The sequence below is a fragment of the Cygnus olor genome, chromosome 15 (assembly GCF_009769625.2).
Source record: "Cygnus olor isolate bCygOlo1 chromosome 15, bCygOlo1.pri.v2, whole genome shotgun sequence".
Taxonomy (NCBI): domain Eukaryota; kingdom Metazoa; phylum Chordata; class Aves; order Anseriformes; family Anatidae; genus Cygnus; species Cygnus olor.
Genome location: NC_049183.1, coordinates 4,338,794 through 4,359,346, shown reverse-complemented (window position 1 = coordinate 4,359,346; position 20,553 = coordinate 4,338,794). Strand labels below are relative to the sequence as shown.

Here is a 20,553-nt window from a genome sequence, read left to right as displayed (position 1 = left end):
GTGCCCGTGACGTCCCGCGCGGGCCGGCGCCGCCATTGGCTGCCGCCGAGCGGCGGCCGGAAGCGAGGCGCGGGGCGCCGCCATGGCGACGGCCGTGGAGAGCGCCCTGCGGGAGGCCCTGGCGGGGCCCGCGCCCGGGGCGGCGGCGCTGGGCGCGGTGCGGGACGGGCTGGCGGCGGCGGGGGGCCCGGCCGGCCTCGGGCGGCGGCAGCGGGAGCGCTTCGGGGCCTTGCTGCGGAGCCTGGCGGCGGCGGCGGCGGCGGGGCCCGAGGAGCCGGCCGGGCCCTGGCGGAGCTGCTTCGTGGAGGGGCCGCCCGGCCTCGCGCTCGGCGCCCTGCTCGGCGCCCTCGGGGAGCCCCCGGGGGCGGCCCCGCGGTCAGTGCGGGGACGGGAGGGGACGGGGCGGGGCGGGACGGGAGGGGGCGGCCGGGCCCGCCCAGCCCCGCCCGTGCTGGCGGAGGAGCCCCTGGGGGCAGGGAGGGCGAAGGGGCCCGGCCGCGACACGGCCCTGCTGAGATGGGAGCCGAAACGCCCGCAGTGGGCACGGCACCGCCCCCACCCCCCTTTTTTTTTTTTTTTTTTTTTTTTTTTTTTTTTTTTTTTTTAATATTATTTTGGAGTCGCCGCGCGCGGGGGCTCACGGCCGTTGTCTTCCCCCAGTCCCGGCTGTCGGCTGCGGCCGATCGTGGAGGTGCTGGAGCGGTTCGTGCGGGAGGGCCGCCTCACGGCCCTGCTGTGGGAGGTCTGCCAGCAGCAGGCGCAGGGCGGCCCGGCGGAGCTGCAGGACTCCCTGCTCAGCGGGATCGTGTCGCTGCCCGACCGCGTGAGCAACGGCCTGCAGGGGAGAAACCCCGCGGTGTTCTTCCCGCAGAACTACTTCCCTCTCCTGGGCGGTGCGATCGTCGAGGTGCTGCACAAGATCTCCGCTTCCCTGAGAGGTACGGCTGCGGGAGGGCTGTGCTACAGAGGCAGGTCTTCCTCGGACGTGTTTCGTGCGCGGCCCCCCGTGCTGATGCTTGGAATGCAGATAACGGGCGTTGCAGAGCCTCGCGTTCATCTTCCAGGCTGAGGTTCGTCGCACGTAAAAGATACAAGGAATGAGAAAGATGGCCGAGGCCGTTTAAAATCCTGATGAAAGCTGCGGTTCTATGAGCTGTTAAATGTCTTCGTCCATTGCTAGAGTTTAGCTGTGGTCTGCGCTCAATTAATTGTGTGGAAGTAAGCCTGCGGGTGTAGCCAGCCTCGCAGCGCTGAACGAACCCGTGGTTTTATTCCCGGTGTGTTAAAGTGGGACTGAACTGCTTCAGGCTTCTCACTCCACCTGTGTGCAGATAATTCTGTGGATCTTTTGTTCTTGAAGGCAGGTGGTGGGGGGGAGAAGAGAGCGTGCCTCAAGAGAAAGAAATCAAGCCATGTTTTCAGGCTCCAGCACCTGTAGAAGTGTGCCTGCTCTGGATGCTGCTGGTGGTGGTGATGTTATGTTTGTGTCTGGTTTATCCCAGGTGGCTCGGATTGCTCAATATCTTTTGTTTCTCAAGTTCTGGGGAAGGTCTGCGTTCACGGGAGACAAAGTGAGTGCTTTACGGTAATATCTGGGGGAGAGGGAAGGCCTGGTTTGCTGTGTTAGTGAGGAGGTGTGACTATGACAGTGATCACCAGAGGGAGTGGGAGACTGACGAGGCAATCCTGGGCCTTTAGGAGGTAGGCTGCTCTCTGCTTCCTGAGGTTACTCAGCTACCTATCTGATAGCTGGTGATGCTTTTTTATCAGCTCACGTGAGTGCGGTCTGCTTGGCTCTAAAAAATTGTTGAGGTTACTGGTCGTCTTGTCCTGCCGTTTGGGGCATAATTATGAAATGATCTTCTAGCACTTCTCATCCAGCGGTCTGAGAGCCTATTGGGAATACCAGCAAAAATCCCTCCCCGTGTGTAACACTCACTCACCTTACGTGAGGAGCCTTCAGTCGGGCCCACCGCGACTTTGAGGCCACAGTAGGAGTTAACAAGGCCCGGGGGGTGGGGAGGGGGAAGGAGAGATTTTCTGTGTGTTTACTCTGATGAGGAATACCTACGAGTTTCTTAGGCCTTAGGTTAGTCCTTACCACAGGAGGGATTTAGAATTGCAAACTGTGTGTTGTATTTCTCCGTCTGCAAGGATCTTTAAATAGGCAGTCTGACCCTGAGCGCCATCGCGCCGGTTCTGTCCATCCTGTCCGTGTATTTACCTCTCTTTTCCTCCTCTACTTCAGAAGAAATTCTGAGCGTTTTGGTGCCCCGCCTCGCGGATCTCACCAAGTCGGACTGCATCTGGCAAAGGATTTGCTGGCGACTGGTCGAGTGTGTGCCAGAGCGCTGGATGGAGGCGGTGGTCCTTGGCTTTGTTCAGAGAGCACCAGGGTAAGAACTCTGTTTTCTTCCCTGATCCCGAGCAAAGGCTGGAACCTTCTCACAAATACTCGCGGAGGCCGTTCCTGAAAGATGCTGGCATGCGTGTGTGCGCGTAGGGTTAAAGGAGCAGACTGATTGTTCCCCCTCGGGTAGAACCTGCGCTATTCTGTAAGGGTCTGGGCCGTGACATGGAGTAAAAAAACCATTATTTGCAACCACAGACTGGCTCTTAATGTTTAAAGGTGTTTTAGGGATTCTTAGCTTTTGACTTCTTTGCAATAAGCTGCTGACACAATTCCATAGGATTGGAGAGAGCGTGACAGTAATTCCAGGGCTTCCTAACGTTTTGCTGTTGACTTGTCTTGCCAGGGCAGATGTCTTGTCTAGGCTGCTGGGGAACCTGGTTGTGAAAAACAAGCAAGCTCAGTTTGTTGTGACACAGAAGTTCCTCCTCTTGCAGTATGGCTACACGGTGAGGGCTGCATTGAACACCTGCCTTTCCCAAAGTGCTGATCGGGTGGTTTTGAGGCACATTCTCTAGACTGTTTCTGCGCTGTGTTTGTCTGCTCTTGGTTTTCCATGTTTCATCAGCAATTTCATGTCTTGCACTTTTTTTTTTTTAAATTTGCGTGCTTTTCAGTCTCTGAATATTGTCAACCAGTCCCTCACACGTAAAAGTTTAACGTAGTAAACAAAAACGTTCGGCATTGCAGGATGACAACTTTGTTCCCAGTTAATGAAAACCGCGGGTCTTGCTTTACAGACTGCTGTGCTACAGAATCTCCTCGGCTACCTGTCCCTGGACAGTCTTCGGCGCGCCTTATTGATCAAAGTAAGGTTAAGTCATGTTTCCGGTGATGTGTCTGCTGGAAAAAACGCTGATCTGAGTGGGTGTCTGTGTGGTGGAGAATTAGGGTGCTTCTCTAAGTCACTTCTGCTCCTGGTCGTGAGAGTGAAGGAAGCCCCACCGCACTGACTGGTGCAAAACAAATGACTTGTGATGGACTAGGCAAGGACTTTCTGCACTCTGGTGTTAGTTTTTCGTATTTAATTGGCAAATTGCCTTCCCAGCGGCAAAACTAATGACGCCTGGATTCCTACAAGGGTCTCACAGGCTCTGTCCTTCTCAGATTTCTCCTTCGTCCCCTGCCTGTGTGGCAGATGGCAGAAAGTGCTGAAGTTGACTGAGAGCAGTCTGTGCAGAATGGCTGATGCTTTGGAATCTTTTTTATCTACCTTTGCCTCAGCAGGGATGCAGATCTTTTCCCTCTCCAAGTCAGCAGTTTAATAGAACTTCTAGGAAGTTGTTATCTCTGGAAATTGCTACAGATTTGTAATGGTGATTTTTTTTTTTAAATATATTTTATATATTTTTTCCCACCGGTCAAAGGTTCTAAAATCTGTGAGTCCCGGCAGCTATTTAGACTTTGAAGGTGGGACTAAAAGCATTGTGTAAACAGCATAATACTGGTTTTTGATAAATGGTATGCAAAACAATGCATATTATTATGAGAAACAAACATACTTAGCGCTTTTAAGCAAAAAGCATTATTTTAACAAGGTATTAAAGGGAGGTGGTGTGGACTTCTTAGTCGGCCAAGCATAATATCATTCTGGGCCCTGAAATACCGGTTAGCTCCATTGGCAGGGAGAGTAATTGCACTGTGAAAGCATGAAAACCAAAGGACCATCATAATAAACTTCATGGGCTGTATGAAAGCTAGTGTTCCTTCAGAAAGGAAATTATGTATGGAAAAGATCCGTTTCAAGCCAATTTGGGCAAACAAAGTCGTTTACACTCTGATTCAGGTGCTGCAAGAACTCTTGGAGACCTGGAGCAGTAGCAGTGCTGTGAAACACTCCCCGGCTGAGCAGCAGGAATACATTAGCAAGGCCATCCTTATCTGCCTTTCGCACCTGAAGGAGCCTGAAATAGAGAGCTGCAGACAAGGTGAGGCGGCAGGAGAAGCAGGGCATAGATGTGCTTCACGGAAAAACTGACCGTTGAGTAGAAAAAGATCTGGTTTTGATGTGTAGGCTATCAAAATTGTCCCAATTTCATTTTGGCAAACCGTGCATCCTGCTGGAGTCCTTTTTCTTTAGTACATGTACAATAGAACTCCAAGTGCGTAGCTGTGAATCATGGAAGTGAAGACTGATATCTTTGAACTAAGGCTCTTACCTAAACAGCAGAGTTAGGGATCCGTATGTTTTGTCACGGGAAAAGCAGGATCGCCTCTGGGAGCGGTTAGAGGAATCGGGTGATTTGATTTCCAATTTATGGTCTTGCTCCTGGAGCATGAATAAGGCTCCAGCAGTGGGGGTGGGGAGTACACCGAGAATAAAGAGCTGTTTGGCTAGGCTCTGTCCTCTGCGTCGTGCTGCTGCCTGTGCTGGGATTACTGGCTAGGTGGGTAGGGATGGTGAGTTACAGGCAGGGACTGGCGGTTCTGGAGTTATAGCCTGCATAGCGGAGTGGAGTCACAGAATGGCTTGGGTTGGAAAGGACCTGAAAGCTCATCCAGTTTCACCCCCCTGCCGTGGGCAGGGACGCCTCCCACTAGGTCAGGTTGCCCAGGGCCCCGTCCAACCTGGCCTTGAACACCTTTGGGGATGGGGCGTCCACAGCCTCTCTGGGCAGCCTGTGCCAGTGCCTCAGCACCCTCTGAAGAATCTCCTCTTAGCCTCTAATCTAAACCTACCCTCTTAGTTTTAAACCGTTCCTCCTTGTCCTGTCATTATCTGACTGAGCAAAAGTACGCTCTTCATGTTTTTTATAAAGCCCCCTTTAAGTATTGAAAAGCTGCAATAAGGTCACCCCGCAGCCTTTTCTTCTAGAGGTTGAACAGCCCCAGCTCTCAGCCTGTCCCCAGAGGAGAGGTGCTCCAGCCCTCTGAGCATCTTCGTGGCCCTCCTCTGGACCCATTCTGACAGATCTAATCCTTGCTGTGCTGGGGGCTCCAGCCCTGGGTGCAGCACCTCCAGGCGGGGCCTCACGAGGGCGGAGCAGAGGGGCACAGTCACCTCCCTCGACCTGCCGGCCGCTCCTCTGGTGATGCAGCCCAGGATGCAGTTGGCCTTCTGGGCTGCAGGTGCGCACTGCTAGGGGAAGAAGTGGATCCAATGAGTGAATAAAGAGAGTGTTTACTTGTTTCCCAGAGCAAGAACTAGGAGCTGTCAAAGGACACTAAGATAGGTTCAAAATTAACAAAAAGGAGTGGTCCTTCTCTAAAAGGTCCTGGTTTAAAGAGTCCTGGTCTGAAATGTCAATTTCTGTTCCAAGAAAAATATCTGTCCAGTTTCTAGAGTTACTTCTGTGCGTGTGGTTCTTCTTTTAATTATTGGAGGGTTGATTTAGAAAACCTGTTTTGCCTCTTTTGCTCTAGAGCTAATTCTACTTTAGGAAAGTGACAGGTTATTTCCTAATGGTATTGTGCTGGTCAGAGCTTGCAGTTCCCTCATAGTATGGTATTACACTTACGTGGCTTCAAAACTCTAAAAGTGAGCTAAAGATTGACTTGTTTTGCCATCCTTTTTGTTTTATGTTTCAGTGAAAAAGTAAATATTCCAAATTTAGAACATGCTTGTAATGTTTTGTTGACTTTCCAGCCCGTGAAAAAGCATGTTTTTCCTGTATTGGTGCTGAAGGGAAACACTGCCATCGCAGAGAAGTCCTGCTTGCATAGGCCCTTTTTAGGTTTCTACCCATTGTTGGGTGGTGAGTGGCTGATGTTGCCCTCTTATGGAACTGGCATGAAGATGCATGGTTTTTTTCTGACTTTGTTTCATATGCTATTTATTTTTTCAGAACTTCTTACAAGCATGATGGAAGGCGTGAAATGTCACTTGGATAGCAGCCTGCCACAGATCCGGCGTCTGGGAATGATTGTGGCAGAGAGCATTAGTTCAAAAATAAACACCGATGGGCCTGTCCTGAAGTTTCAGGTGAGGGTTATAAGGAAATTTTTCTTTGGTGTGCAAGGCATGGAGGAAATACAAGCTTTAAAGCGGGTGATCTGGGGCGTTACAGTGAGTTCTAACGCTATCTGGAAATAAAGAGAGGCAGCAACAGGGTGTCTGCTCACAAAAAACGGTTGCATAGAAAACAAATGGATGTGCGAAAGTGGCCTTAGGGGTGTATGCTGACGGCAAAGTTTAGGGCAAATTGTTAGTTAATAATGGAGTGCTAGAGATTTATCGTTGCATGAGATTCTGATCTATGGAAGTTAAGAGGGAACTTCACACCTAGGCCAGGGGTGAGCATGCAGTCCCTGCAGTGGTAGGAACGTCCCTGAGTTGAGATTTTCAAGATAAACGTGGGGATTTTTGCTGTGCTGTTAGTAGTAGAGTTTGTAAGAATTATGTGATAAAAACTGCATCCTTTCTTTAAAAATCTGCATCATCCATCGTGTTGCGTAGCCAGTTATTAAATGTTTTGAAGATTGTAAATAACATTCAGACAAGGGCTGACCAAGTACTGCCATTAAATATAGGGGTGAAGATTACATATGGTACAGATCGCCATACAGCATCTTACTTAGATTACTGCTGGCCGGACAGTGATTGAAACAAATAGGATTGGTGTGTGTTGGTGTGTTGTCTGTTCTGATTCAGTCCTCATTTGTACACCGCAGAAGGGTCAAACGTTGAATGCTGGTCATGCTTGCAATCTTAAAATAACGGTTATTCTGAATGTCTAGTACGAAGAAGATGATGAAGCAAGAGAACTGAAGTCCCTTCTGGTGCAGGCTCCATCGGTCTGTGTTGTCCCAAGCCTCCCAGACAACAAGTAAGATATTGCTACTCTTCATTTCCATGCCTTTTAAGGAGCAAATACCAAAAAAAAACATACTGGGGAACTTGGCAAGTTATATTCCCCACCCACGCACCCAGCCCCGATGTTGATTATTTGCAGAGTCTACATCTGGAAAAGATGCGTTGTTCCATTTTTACCTTTTTTCTGCTCTTTGTGACTTTATTTGTCTATGGTATCTTCCCTCACTTGTCTCTTCCAGACTGAAGAGTCCTCATCTATTTAGTCGTTCCTTGTATTTTGATAAAGCATTATAATGCACCTTATTCTTATAATGCAGTATAATTATTTGAAATTCATAATTGAAATGGTAGCATATGTTAGAACTGCCTGTTTGATAGCCACGCATGGTGAAACCGTGCTGCAGTTCCTAGGGGTCTCGTGTTCCCCTGAGTAGAACCGAATGGGCCTTTCTGGTCACATCTGGGGAGTCTTTTGATGTTTGGGTCACAAGCAGCCACCCCCCACCCACTCATCAGTAACAAAAATCTGGCGTATCCGTCAGTGTAAAGACTGGTTCTGTGGTGCTGTTAACTTCGGTGGCATCAGCTGAGGTGCTTGAAGCACTTAGTCGTATCAACAGATGAATGAAACAATAGCAAATGAAGCTGTCCAGCTCTCCGGTGAAATACAGATTTATTGCTCCCATTTTAGGGGTGTAATCAGCATAGACAGCAGTTTGAGACAGCCTTTGAGAAGTAGAGAGGTGAAAGGACATACAAAAATCCACAAAAATATCCACAAATATAGGAACAGAGAAATGTTTTTCTTTATTATTAAATTAATCCCATTAGGAATGATTAAAGATGCTTCTTCCCCATTTGTTCAGTTCCATTCGTAGTTTTGAATACTCTGCAGACCAGCGTGATCCAGTTATCACAGATGAGACTTTCCGTAGCGGTCCTAGACACAAGTCAGTACGGGGAGAATGCAGCAAACTAGCTAACTTAATTTTTGTTATCTGTTGCTTTTCTGTTACGAGATTCTGATTCTCCCGTCATCCCATTCTGTCTCCTAGGACTTTGTTCTTTATGAAGGCCAAGCTAGGTGGGAGACTGCAGTAGAAATAATTATCTGCCATTCTACTGAGACAGCAAGGGTTGGTGGTATGGGTGGCTTTTTGCTCGTGAATACGGACTGTTAATCTTACTGGTTTTAATGCTTCTTGTTGCCCATAGCAGGAATGAGAAAGCAGATGCTGTGCTGCCACTGGCATCGGAAAGTAATGGAAAATCCCATACAGCAGCGACCCACGTGGTGTCAGATGAGGAGTCGGATGCTGAGCTTGACAGGTATGGGGACAAGAAGCTGATAGGAAATGGGAAAGGGAGTGGTAGGTTCTTAAGGGAAGACTTGGAGAGAAGGGAGCTATTGGTAGCTGCTTACCTCGGCAATCTTGTGCTTTCTGACCAGAACGAGGGAGCAGACCTTGTTCAGCTGGGTAGGATGTTGTGTAGGAAACTGCATGCAAGTCCGTTAATCAGTAACTGGAGCAAAGCCGTTGTCGTGTGCAATCATTATATTTATTCCATTTGGCTGACTTAGTATACTTTTTCTTTTCTGGAATTATCAGTGTATCCACCCACTTAGTTAGCGGGCCTGTCTTGTCCTATCACTTTATCAATACATAAAGAAATCTTAAGAATTGGCTTCTTGCCTCTGGGTCACCTGACTACTTCTGCACTTGACCAAGAGATCCAGTTCCAGATCTGGTTGCAGAACTGCTCTTTCACTGAGATTCAGAGCGATTCATAGAACTCCCTAAGGACCTCTTTTAGTCTCAGCTTCAGCAGTGCTGCCATATTATACAAGAGTGGCGGTGTTACAGTAGTGCCTGTGCTGCTGCTTTACTTCCTGTGTGGATAGCTGAGGGAGGGAGAACAGCTGTACCCTGTAAACTAACTCCTGCCTTTATTTCTTTTACAGTGATGATGATCTTACTCCTTATGACATGTCAGAGGACAAAGAACTAAAGAAGACTAAGGCTCCAGTGTATATTCGAGACTGTATTGAAGGTAGGAGATCGTGGGCCGAGTTTTCATCTGCTTCTTACTGTTTTGGGGAGAGTGGTCTCTTTAGGTTTATTTTTGTTCTGAGCTAATTTGAAGAAGGTCAGAATTACTCAACGAATTGAAATACTCAATTTGTAGTATTTCAGTTATCTGGACGCAAGTGCTAAACCATCACTTCTGAGTAATTTGTGTAGTTCCTAATGCTGCCCCTGTGCAGGGTCAATGATACTTTCCTGTAAAAAGACAGAATACTGTCAGAAGAAAGTTGGGGTATACACCCAAGCAGAACAATTCTATGAATAGTTTTTGTTTCTCTTGTCTTTCAGTCCTGACAGGATCTGAAGATACAGACAAATGGGAAGCTACAGTCAAGGCTCTTGAGAGCTTGGTTCGAAAGAATCCGGCAGCAACAAGAGAGGTGAAGTAGTCTGAGCTAACAGTTACTGGTGGGCAGGTTATCCTTTTGCCCTTGTGAGGAGACTAACTTTGCCAACAGAGCAGCCAGCAGAGCTGTGTGTACCTGAATTTAGAGCTTTCAACTTGGGAAGGGAAATAGAAGGAAACAGTTGCTTTGTAAGTAGTTTGCTAGGCTAGAGAGCGCAAAGAAGCAGGCGAATGTGCTGGCAGCAGCATGGCATTTAGCAGCTCCAGCACTGAAAATGAAGTGCATTTGCAAGTAGAACTTAGCAGTAACTCGAGGCAGCAGAGCAGGCTCCATGCCTTGTGCTGAGCAGAAAAAACTTCAGAAGGGAAATTTACAGGGGAGCATGAATCCCACAGACAAAGCGATTTTAATTTTGTATGTCATTGATACTGAATTGAAATTGAATTGATTGTTATTTCCCAACAAAAGGGGGGATAAAATCAAATGGACTTCCCTATTTGCTTGTAGAAGTGTACTTCCTGAGGGACTAGGTGGTTTGTACTGATCAAGGCAAAAAGCTTTTGTGAGAGGAACTTAGGAGTGGTTTGATTGCTCACCACTACCTGTTAGCGAACAGCTGAAGATGGGATTTGTAGTGCCAGTGGTAGGTGCCTCGGCCAGCTAAGAGAGGGAAGGGCTGTAATATGGTAAGGGACTGGATGGACGTTGCCTGTGCTACAGTGCCCTTTAACCCACGAATTTCAGTAATAGGTTTTCCTATCTTATGATGTTTACCATTTGTCCAAAAAGCCAAAGTAAAACGTGAATGTGGACAGAGAAATCAGCTTAGGGGGTTGATACGTGTTTTGAGAAATCTGTCTTGATGGCATTTACCTAAGTATCTTTTCTCTCCCTCATGTTTGAGAGGCGGCATGTTGTTGCCTGTATTCTGTTCCCACATTTTCTTTACTTAAGCATTAGAAATGGAAAGTGGACTCTGCTCTGTAAATCCTGTGAGAAAGAAAACACTTGCGGTGACTTGATTGTTTTTTTTTTTCTTATTTTGAGCAGGTTAGTGTCGAGTTGGCAAAAATACTATTGCATCTGGAGGAGAAGACCTGCATTGAAGGCTTTGCAGAGCTCCGTCAGAGGGCCCAAGTAGCTGTTTTAACCGTGGATCCAATACCTGTTAGTCTCTCTTACTTCTTCCCTTTTTCAGTTGAGGCACAGGGGAAAATTTAAGCAGGTGAAGTCTCTTATCTTTGTAGAAGCAGCTGTCAGAGTGTGGTAGAACAGCTGGCGGATGTCTGACAGCATTTACACAGAGATGGGCTGTGTACTGAAGAATCTGCAATGGATGGCAAACAACGGGAAAGAAAAAGTCAAGAGCTGTAGCAGACTGGGAGAGATTTGGTGTATGGGTAAACCATATACCAGACAAGGCAATTTAGATAAGGACTTGTTGTGCTGAAGGGAGATTGCTTCACAGAGAATGAAACTGAGGCACACAGTCTCTAAAAGATTTGACCGCTGTTTGTAATCACCTGCCGTAACGTTTGGATGCCTCTGCATAGGAGGGAGAGAAGAATCGCAAAATCCCTTTTGTTGTTTACTTCCTTTGGGAGAATCTAGAAGTGGAAGTGTCTGAATTTCCCCTGTTCATACAGTGTTTCTCTTCCCTTCTCTTAGAGGCTTGTTGTTAACTAACAGGAAGCAGGACTTTGCCTGAAATGGAGAATTTAGAATTTTTAGAATTAGTGGAAAGGCTATTTACTGGGTTTGTGTTCACCGCTCCTTGATTTTTCTGTCCAGGTAGCACAGTACTTGACCTCCCAGTTCTATTCCCTGAACTACAGTCTGCGTCAGCGCATGGATATTCTTGATGTAAGTGCTCATCTCCTTGCTTCTCATTTTCATTGTGGCTTTGTTGCACCAGTGCAGTGTCCCTAAGATGTAAAGGTGTTAACCTTTATTCGTTGTAGGAACAGGTGAGGAGGAAGCGCAGGCATAGGAATCTGTTATGTTGGTATTTATGCCTGGCATTTCCCTCTTGTTCTTAACCCTGCTACACTCAATTAGACAGCAGTCCTTGCCCACAGAATGCAAAGTGTGTGATGGTCTATTGCCTAACAGCTGCTGCTGTTTCCTAACGTGTCATCAATCTGTGATCTCTTCACTTTCTGAAAGACAGCAATCTGCTTGTGGCTCCTTCCACATCATTTCACTTACCGTGTCTGAAAAAGGAGCCCCTGTTCTGTTTCAGAGTTGAGTGACTGAGCTGTTGACCGAATACCTCGGAGTCAGCTGACTGGGTTCAGGCACTCACCCTGCTTTCTTAATTCTAGAACTGTTGTGTCTTTCTGCCTTGCTATTCTGACTGGTTTGGCTGCAGGTTAGCTGTTATTGTTGCCTAGTACAGGGATTATCCCCTTTTAACAGAACATCCCTTTTTTTTCCTCTATAGGTATTGGTTTTGGCAGCTCGGGAACTGTCCTTTCCCAAAGTCCATGGGAAGATCAAGCATGTCGAAAAGCCTTGTGTCCAGCTCCTTCCTGGAAGTGACAGCTCTAACGACTGGAGAAAAATTGTTGATGAGAGGATCAAAAGCAAGACTAGGAGGTTTGCGAAGGTGAGACCAGGGCAGAAACCAACTTTTGTCAAATACAGCAAAAATAAGGACAGTATGACTGGCTGTAGTTCTGTCTGGAAAGAGCAAAATACCTGTGAAATTGGGCTCAATCCAGAGGCAAGACCGGGTAACTTAAAATGTCAGTTTCACTTTAATGTCTTTTTTTTTTTTTTTTTTCATGGGAAGTACCAAATCCCATAGTCCTTTCCCAGGAGGAAAAGGAAAATAGACCTTGAATTCCTCGTCTCACATTGAGGGATGGCTGTGTCTGCTCTGTGCCTGTTCTGAGCTTGTCTGGCCACTGCAGGGTGCTGTTAACTGCACTCACAGATCCCAGGGCATCCTCCTTCAGACTGGACTGTCTCAGGCTTCTCTTTTTCAGGGAGATCAACTGGTGCCAGTTTCACGGGTCCCTTAACTCCCCTGTGGTTTGTCCTAGGGGACTTGCTTTCCCAAACTCTACACCTTGAATGTTCTTGGTTTTAATATGTAACCCAGCAGTACTGAGATACGTTGTACTGAAATATTTAGATGTGTGAGAGGATCCTGAGTGGGAAGGGAGGTGACTGGTCTGGAAACTAGCAGCCATAGGGGTCCAAGTAAGCAGTAGTTGACAGTGGGTTGGCTGCAGTGGATGAATGTAGAACAGTTGGATACTACGTCTTGTGTCTAGACTTCATTTTTCTCTTGGACAGGGTCCATCTCAAGTACAAGTGGCTTCTGGCCCAAATGAATTCAATTCTGTTGCTGGACACTTCTTTTTTCCATTGCTCCAGAACTTTGACAGGTGAGTGAACACCTTGGGATGTGGGTTTGGCAACAGCAAGAGTGAACCTTTCTGCTTGTCTGAGAGCAGCAGAGTAAAGCCCAGAAGCTGTGTGGGAGTCCTGTGACACCGTGCTGATGCCTGGCTCATTGATCAAGCTTAGAGAGGACGATTTTGTGCTCTCGGACTTAGCCTATGAAGTTTTCTTGGCCAGGAATACGTAAGACCCTGCAGTAAGTGAATATATGCTACTAAGCATAACCTGTCGGCAGGTACATAGGGGGATGAATTTGGCAGTACCAAACAGCATTTTGGCTGACCTTGGGGAGTTCATACAAAGCCACAGCACTCAGGTTGTAGTCTTTAATAGAACTTACCTGCCTCAGTTTTTGTCTTGTCACATGGGTTGATCCTTTTGACTGTGTTACAGTGCACAGGACACATTTTACTCTCAAGTTTACCTAAGGAAGAATCAGTAACTGATGCCATAAGAATCCAGATTCTTGTAATATCTGTCTGAATGGTTTGTTTGTAGTATGGCAGCAGTGCTAGCTTTTGCATGCAGTTGCTTCCACGTAAAGCTAGCCTGTTGGTAGGGCATGTGATCCCTACTGTAGAGGATGTTAGTGGTGTGGGAGCAAGCAGCTGTGGCCCATGTTGAACTGGGAATGACTCTGTATAACTTTTTTTAGGGATTCAGACTTGTATGAAACAGTTTGCTCTGCACAGCCACCCTGACCACTCCAAAGTTCAGCCCTGTCACTGCTGCAGGACTGTTTATCTTGTGCTTGCAGGCCTTTATCAACTTTTGATCTCCTGGGGGAAGATCACTTTGTCCTAGGAAGACTGGTCCACACATTAGCAGTCCTGATGTACCTGGCTGTCAACACTGTGGTAAGAAAGGCTGAATGAGCTTTCAGGTAGCGGGACTGACTTCTAGCCTGGGAGCTTCGGGGTGCGTTCTGGGGCCTGCTACACTTAGACTGGCAGTAAGTTTGAGTCATGTGCTGAGAAGTCCCTAAAAGGGCTGAAAAAAGATGGTCAGAAAGGGGATACGGGATTCAGACATCCCTGCACTTTCTTCTGCTGCTTCTGATAGTTCTTCTTCCAACTTCTGTGGGAAGTTGGACATATCTTTACTATTCACTGCTTCAGTTTCCTCATCTATAAAATAGCTGGTTGTAACCTTGATGTTAGGGTTACAGCAGTATACATCAAGGCCCAGTTCTTGAGGGTGGTGTGAATGTGAAGGTATTCAGTGCTTGTGTCATAATCCTGTTTTACAGGCAGTTACTGCAATGGGAAAGGCACTGATGGAGTTTGTTTGGGCTCTGCGTTTCCACACCGACTCGTGAGTTGTAGTTGTATGCTTTTGTTCTCAAAGATCCCCTGTGAGTAAGCATCCAGCCACCACCTCTCCTTGTCCAAGACTAGCACCTGGCTGAGAATGTCAATGATTTAATCTATTCTTCTTTATGCTTACCTCTGGTCTTGTGTTCTTGTGGCTGAGTATTGCAAGAGCGTGTAATGAAAGCATTGCTTTAATGTCAGACCAACATAGGAACTTAGCTAATGTCTTCTGGTGTTGAGATGCAGTCATTACCTGTAAAAAGCGTGACAGATTTTTCCTTCAACTATTCTTGTGATGTTTTCAGCTATTTCAACTGAGGAAGCTGAGAAAACTTTAGATTCAATTCCTGCATGCGACTTGGAGAGAAATTAAGACGTAGCTAAAATGCTGTAAACATCCAACTTCTGTTTTAACCTTGCACTATTGCAGGTCCCTGAGTTATGCTGGACTCCCTGAGACACAGCACGGCAGGGGTTCTGTATGCGAGTGCTGTGCCAGCTGGTGCATGGTTACACTCCTAGTCAGTCTGAACATGGCAATAGTTATAATAAGAAATAGTGGGAGCTGGCGAACCCTGGAGGTGAGGAATAATAAGTAAATCAAGGTAGAGCAAGAAGCTGCAGGTTTTGACTAGTTCGGTCTTTCTCCAACAGGTATGTGCGTCAGGGTCTTTTATCCTGTATCTCCTCTGTGCTGCTCAGTGTCCCTGCGGAGCATCTTCTAAACAACATGACAGAAGAGCTTTTGGAGACTCAGTCCTGGCTGGGAGGTAAGATGTGGTGGTGTATGCCAGTGTTTTTCTGGCTAGTGCTGCAGTTTGCATGCAACATCTCTTTAAAATTGTGACTGTAGCAGTAATGTCCTTGTGCTGTGCTCCTCAGACTTGCATGATAAACATATTTATTGCTTGGTCATAAGTCTAGGACAAATACCAGACCACGCTCTGTGCTGTAGACACATTGCAGAGGTACCTAAAGTATAAGCTGAGAGATGCTTATGGCATTTCGAAGTGTGACTGTCCTCAAAGTTTGAAACAGTTGCCAAGCAAATATCCCAAAATATACTGTGTTCCCTTTCTCTTTCTAAGCCTGCAACCACTCACCTCCTGAAGCTGCAGCACACACAGTCGTATTACATGTTTGTTGTGGGTCAGCCCTGGCAGGCAGCTCAGCACCACACCACCGCTCACTCACTCTTCCCAGGTGGGATAGGGGAGAGAATCCCAGCTTCTGGTGTGCCCCCAGCCTACTTGCTGGCAGGGAAGCATAGAAAGCAGAAAAGTCTGTGGCTCTCGTAAGCACTGTTCTGCAACAACTAAACCATCAGTGTGTTATCACCACTATTTTTATTTAAAATAAAAAAACCAATACGCAGCATTGTGTGAGCCTCTATGAAGAAAATTAACTGTATACCAGCCCAAACCATGCCTGTTACGTCCAGGCAGTGACTCTGACTGGCAGTAACATACAAGAGTTGTTTTAAGCTATGTGCACAGAAGATGGGTTTCCTTAGTGCTAATAACAAAAGGAAGAAGAGCATGGCCCCATCTCTTAACATCCTATTGCTGATGAACAACCTGTGAAAGAGAGCAAATTATTTGGTTTGTATTGATGTAAGATGCGCTGTGTGCAGGCTGCAGTTTTTATGGGTTGTGCTAAGCTGGGACTGCCCATACTTGTGATTGTGTATGGCAGTGTGCTGCAAGCACAAGGGGGAATAATGCTGTGTGCTTTGTGCCTCTGAAGCCTCCACTGTACTCTGAGTGGCCCTCATGTGACTCCCCGGGTTGGTTTCCTTCACCATTCTCACTCTTGGTGAGTTGGCTTCCCCCAGGGAGCAGGCAGGAAGCAACACTGACACAGGCGGCCTCTGATCCTTGCACGTTGTGGAGCTCTGTGTCCTTTAAGAGGAAGAGAGCTGCCTTGTGGGGCCAAAAGCTTTACTTTTCCCATGACATGCAGTGTGCTCTGAAGCATCTGTTTGTCTTTGTTACTAGCCACTGCTATTAGCAAGTAAAGACTTTTGAGGAAGGTTATGACCACCTCTTCTGAACGAAGGGTCGGTGTAGCCTGCTTTTAATGGGTTACTTTTGGAAGAAGGAGGACAGAGCTAGCAGCATCTCTTATGCCTGTAGGAAGTGTAATCGTTTTTTAATGTGGTGCTGTTGCATGAAAATTGTGTGGTGGATCCTGGTGGAAATGAATAAGCTCAGAGGTGTGTGCATACTAGGGAAAGGGAGATTCAGAAATGTTAAAGAATGCACTTGGCTCCGCATCTGGTCAGATATGATTAAAGTGTATTTTAAAACCTATGTATCCGTCTAGAGCTGCTTCCTCAAACAACTTTTTGGGCTGTGGCTTTGCTGTTTGTTGTAAGATTGTTGGTAAAACGCTATCACAGGGAGGTACTGGGCTCTTGCTGCTCCAGCAGCCGAGGTCAGTCGTTAGAGACCTGCTTTTGTGACTGAGTCATGGTTTTGAGCTAGCAGACTTGCTGTTCCAGACAAGATTTGAAAGAAGAAGCAACATCTATTAGGTCTGCTGTTATAGCAGGGAAAAAGGACAAGCTGTCAAGCATGCAAGCCTTCCACTACTCTGCCTAACAGCTGGGAGAAGTCACGGCTTTGGGCTTCAGCTTAGAGCTTGTACGTTTCTCCTATGGCTAAAACACAAAGAGGGACTGGAAAATGTTCTCCATGCTGCATGTGGCAGAAATCTCTACCTCTGCTCCAGCTTGTAATTACCTCCCAGCCTGTGCAGATTGCTGTAGTTCATAGCAGGAATAACTGTTCCTGCTCTTCAGACTTGGGGCTGGAACTAGAACTGTTTCCCTTTAGAAAGTGTTTGCAGAATGGTGTAAGAAGGTTCAGGTGCTGTCACAGTAGTCCTCTTAGTGGCTGCTTTGGGACATTTCAGCTGTAGAGAGAAGCTACCTACAACTGAGCAGCCTAACTGTTCCTGGGCAGGGAGGAGGGGAACACCTAAGCATTTCTAGGAAACAGTTCCTTCAAAGGCAGCTGCTGAGGAATTGAGGGAATTCCCCACCCCTTGAAAGTGCTGTCATGGGTAAGTTTCTTTTATGGCAGAACCTAAATGTATTCTAGTGCCCAGTGCCTCCCTTGCGGTGGCAGCAATTCAAGGTCTGTACTCATGCAGTTAGAAGCAGTGCCAACAGCAGGCTCTTAGCTTACAAGCTTGTAGTAACCTGTCTTGTAGCCTTCCCGGTTTTGCTTCTGTAGAGGGAGTTTGGAAATACCATAATGAAGCTCTCCCTGAGTTTATAAATAGCCCTACTCAAGCTGAATGAGTCATGTGTTTGGGCTGACAGTGCTGGGCTCTGAGCGCGCTGCTTGTGCGTACAGGATATCCTTACACAGGCGCTCAGCTCTTCCAGGCTCCCCCTGCTCAGACATCCTGCGTGCATCCTGGTTTTTACTTTGCAGGCCTAGTAAGGGCCCCTGAAATAACAGCTGCTTGAAGCAGCTTAATCTCCTCCCTTACATGCTGCAGAAAGTGTAAGAGAGTGACTCGTTTATCAGCAGACTAGCACAACTGAAAATGTGTTGAACCTCAGGGCCTGCTTCTTTCTTTCCTCCAGTCAAGTGTGCTGTGACCACGGGTTTCAGGAGGGAGCACTGAGCATTTGTTTAGGCTGTAGAAACTGGCAGCATGGAAACATCAGGGTTTTGAATAAGTTGATTTCTAATTGTAAACTACATTCATGCTAGCAGGTCAGCTGTAGAATAGCTCAAGGGCACAAATATAAATTCTGGCATGAAGGATGTTTCTTTTGATGTTTCATTTAGTGCTGTTCTGTGATGGTGACTGAAACGGTACAAACATGTTAGGTAAAAGTCTGTTTTTTCCACCCATTTTCCAACTTACAGTGGCTTCTTCTTTTACAGATGTGGTGGAAAAAGATCCAGATGGGGACTGCAGGAGGCTGGCCTTGCAGAACTTGCTACTAATGGAGAACCTGAAAAAGAAACTCAACAAAACTGTCCCTTCCTAGCTGAAGGGTAACAGAAATGACTTTACCTCGTACTCTTGCCAGCTGGATGTATGTAGGCACTACTGGGGCCTCTTCGATGGTCACCTGGCTGGAGAAGAGGAAGAAGGGGGAAGGGTGCAGAGCTGTACGCCAGCGAACCTGACTTGACATCTGGACTTTGTAGTGGAGGCCAATTTAGTGAGCTACTGCTATCCGGTACGGCGTGTACAGATGCAGGAAGGTAGGCTAGCACTGCCATCCTCTCCACACCTCCCCCAGCCCCCACCCCCAGCTATTTATAACCTTGGCAGGTTTGAGTCCTCTGCTAAAAATACAGGGAAGATCTCATAGCTGACTTCTTGTCAGAAAAACAGGAGGGCTGGAAACAGCCACTTACCTCCCAGGGCTGTGACATACCTATAAAAAAAAGCTCCCATGTCTTCTGGCAGCGTTTGGTGGAATAGTTAGAGGTCTGCTGTTTGAAGCACAGGGTAGGATGGTGTCAGCAATGACACTGCAGCAGCTGAGATATAAGCATGGAATAGCTGCAGTGAAGTTTGAAAAAATGTGCCAAACATTAAAGGTTTGAGTTAGAGCTGTACTAGAGTTACAAAGCGAGAATTCTTTTGATATCAGTACAGAAAGAAGGTTGTATTAAAGTGTAACTAAGGTCCAGATTTTGATCTCAAAAGCCCTAGTCTACATGGCCCTGTATTTTAAATAAAGCTTTGAGGTGGGGAAGTCTCCCTCCCTTCTGCAGTATGGGAGTAGTTTGACTTTTGACCAAGCTCCTAGCCAAGCAGGACGGAGATTGTTTGTTTTCAGAAGTTCTGCCTTCTAAGGAAAGATAAGTATGTTAGCACCTTAGCAGACCAAAGCTGTACTTGAAAATTGTCAGCTCAGGAATTCTTACCTCAGCTCTTTTCTGGACTTGAACAAGACTGCAGTTACAATACACATCTCTCTCTCTCTCTTTTTCCTTTTTTTTTTCCCTTCAGGTTTATTAAAATACTAAAACTAGATTCAGACCAGGCTATATATATACCCAGCTCTTTGTATGTAGTGTTTGAAATGATACATAATTTCAGTAATGATGCTTGTACAGTCAAGCAGAAAAAAATAAATTTCTTGGTAATAACCAGAAAGTCTGTCTGCAGCAGTGGGTTGACTGGTATGACCCCTAATGAGGACAGAATAAATGACCTAGTGTTAAAGTCAACATTTGTCTTTGGTAAGTACAAATTATCAGGGATCCTCCACTTCATCAGCCACCTCTTCTTCCACTTCCTTGGTATCCATACTGCTGTGGTGACTTTGCTCTGGAACCAGGCTTTGGTTTATGGGAATGCCTACTCCTCTGTGAACTGCCTCGATGGTCTGCTGATTGACATAGTAAGTCAGGTTTGTGCATGGAATTCTTTTCCGCATCTCTTCCAGATACTGGTAAGCCTAAAGAAAAACACAAATTACTGTTACAGGCCGGGGGAGGATGTACTGCTTCTACAAATTCCAACAAAAGTGTGAAAAGCATCTGCCTTGAGTGCTTGGCTGATGAGCTCTTGAACTGATGGAGTTCACTGGTGGAAAGGAGCTAACACTAGGTCAGGACAATACAGCATTTGATACCATGAAGCCTTTGCATAGGGGCTTGTCAATTCTAGCTTCTGCAGTATAAAAAAGAATGGGTCTCAAAGGCTGGTTTTACATTCTCCTGCTAGCTGAAGCACTGTCAAAACAACACCTTATAAGTAAGGTTAATCAGTACAGCTGGAGAAACTAGCAGTTGGCATCCTTCTGTTCCATAATAACAGCAGACTATGTTTTAGTCCAAACCCTGGTGCATGTCATAGAATATTATTCCAGGTTCGAAGGGACCCACAAGGCTCGTAGAGTGGGGCCAGAGGAGGGCCACAAAGTTGATTAGAGGGCTGGAGCACCTCTCTTACAAAGAATAGCTGAGAGATCTGGGGGCCTTCTGCCTGGAGAAGAGAAGGCTCCAGGGAGACCTCATTACAGCTTTTCAATAGTTAAAGGGGGCTTATAAAAAGATGGACAGCAACTTTTTGCTCAGTCAGACAATGGCAGGACAAGGAGGAATGGTTTTAAACTGAAATCACTGCCCTCGACTGCCTGGTAATACTGTGCGTGATGCACTTCGGGACACGGCAGGCCCTTTTGGCTACAGGCACTGCTGACTGGCACTGCATGACACAATTTGCCATCGAAGTGAGTTACTATTTC

The 20,553-nt window shown here is 46.8% G+C and overlaps 2 protein-coding genes across 7 annotated transcripts in view; one reads left to right on the top strand and one right to left on the bottom strand.

Annotated features, from left to right (window-relative positions):
* Positions 1 to 82: 82 nt before the first annotated feature.
* Positions 83 to 19,457, top strand: TELO2 (telomere maintenance 2). Its single transcript, XM_040575020.1, has 20 exons — positions 83 to 375; positions 661 to 938; positions 1,503 to 1,571; positions 2,249 to 2,396; positions 2,757 to 2,859; positions 3,151 to 3,219; positions 4,197 to 4,338; positions 6,196 to 6,332; positions 7,088 to 7,176; positions 8,379 to 8,492; positions 9,127 to 9,215; positions 9,539 to 9,630; positions 10,648 to 10,764; positions 11,389 to 11,460; positions 12,041 to 12,205; positions 12,901 to 12,992; positions 13,766 to 13,865; positions 14,258 to 14,322; positions 14,976 to 15,091; positions 18,227 to 19,457. The coding sequence occupies exons 1-20, from the start codon at positions 83 to 85 to the stop codon at positions 18,331 to 18,333; spliced, it is 2,457 nt and encodes an 818-aa protein (XP_040430954.1). The 3' UTR covers positions 18,334 to 19,457.
* The window catches only part of IFT140 (intraflagellar transport 140), an 80,671-nt gene continuing 79,421 nt past the window's right edge, over positions 19,304 to 20,553 (bottom strand). For all 6 annotated transcript variants that reach the window (XM_040574432.1, XM_040574430.1, XM_040574429.1 and 3 more), the window contains one exon: positions 19,304 to 19,761. In XM_040574432.1, the coding sequence (XP_040430366.1) occupies positions 19,558 to 19,761 (204 nt within the window). In that variant the 3' untranslated portion in view covers positions 19,304 to 19,557. The remainder of the gene's footprint in view (positions 19,762 to 20,553) is intronic.

Excerpts from the sequence above, each read along its gene's own strand:
- TELO2 (XM_040575020.1), top strand. The coding sequence starts at position 83 with ATGGCGACGGCCGTGGAGAGCGCCCTGCGGGAGGCCCTGGCGGGGCCC. Across the intron at positions 3,220-4,196 it reads GGCGCGCCTTATTGATCAAA|GTGCTGCAAGAACTCTTGGA; the intron begins GTAAGGTTAAGT and ends ACTCTGATTCAG. Across the intron at positions 12,206-12,900 it reads AGACTAGGAGGTTTGCGAAG|GGTCCATCTCAAGTACAAGT; the intron begins GTGAGACCAGGG and ends TCTCTTGGACAG.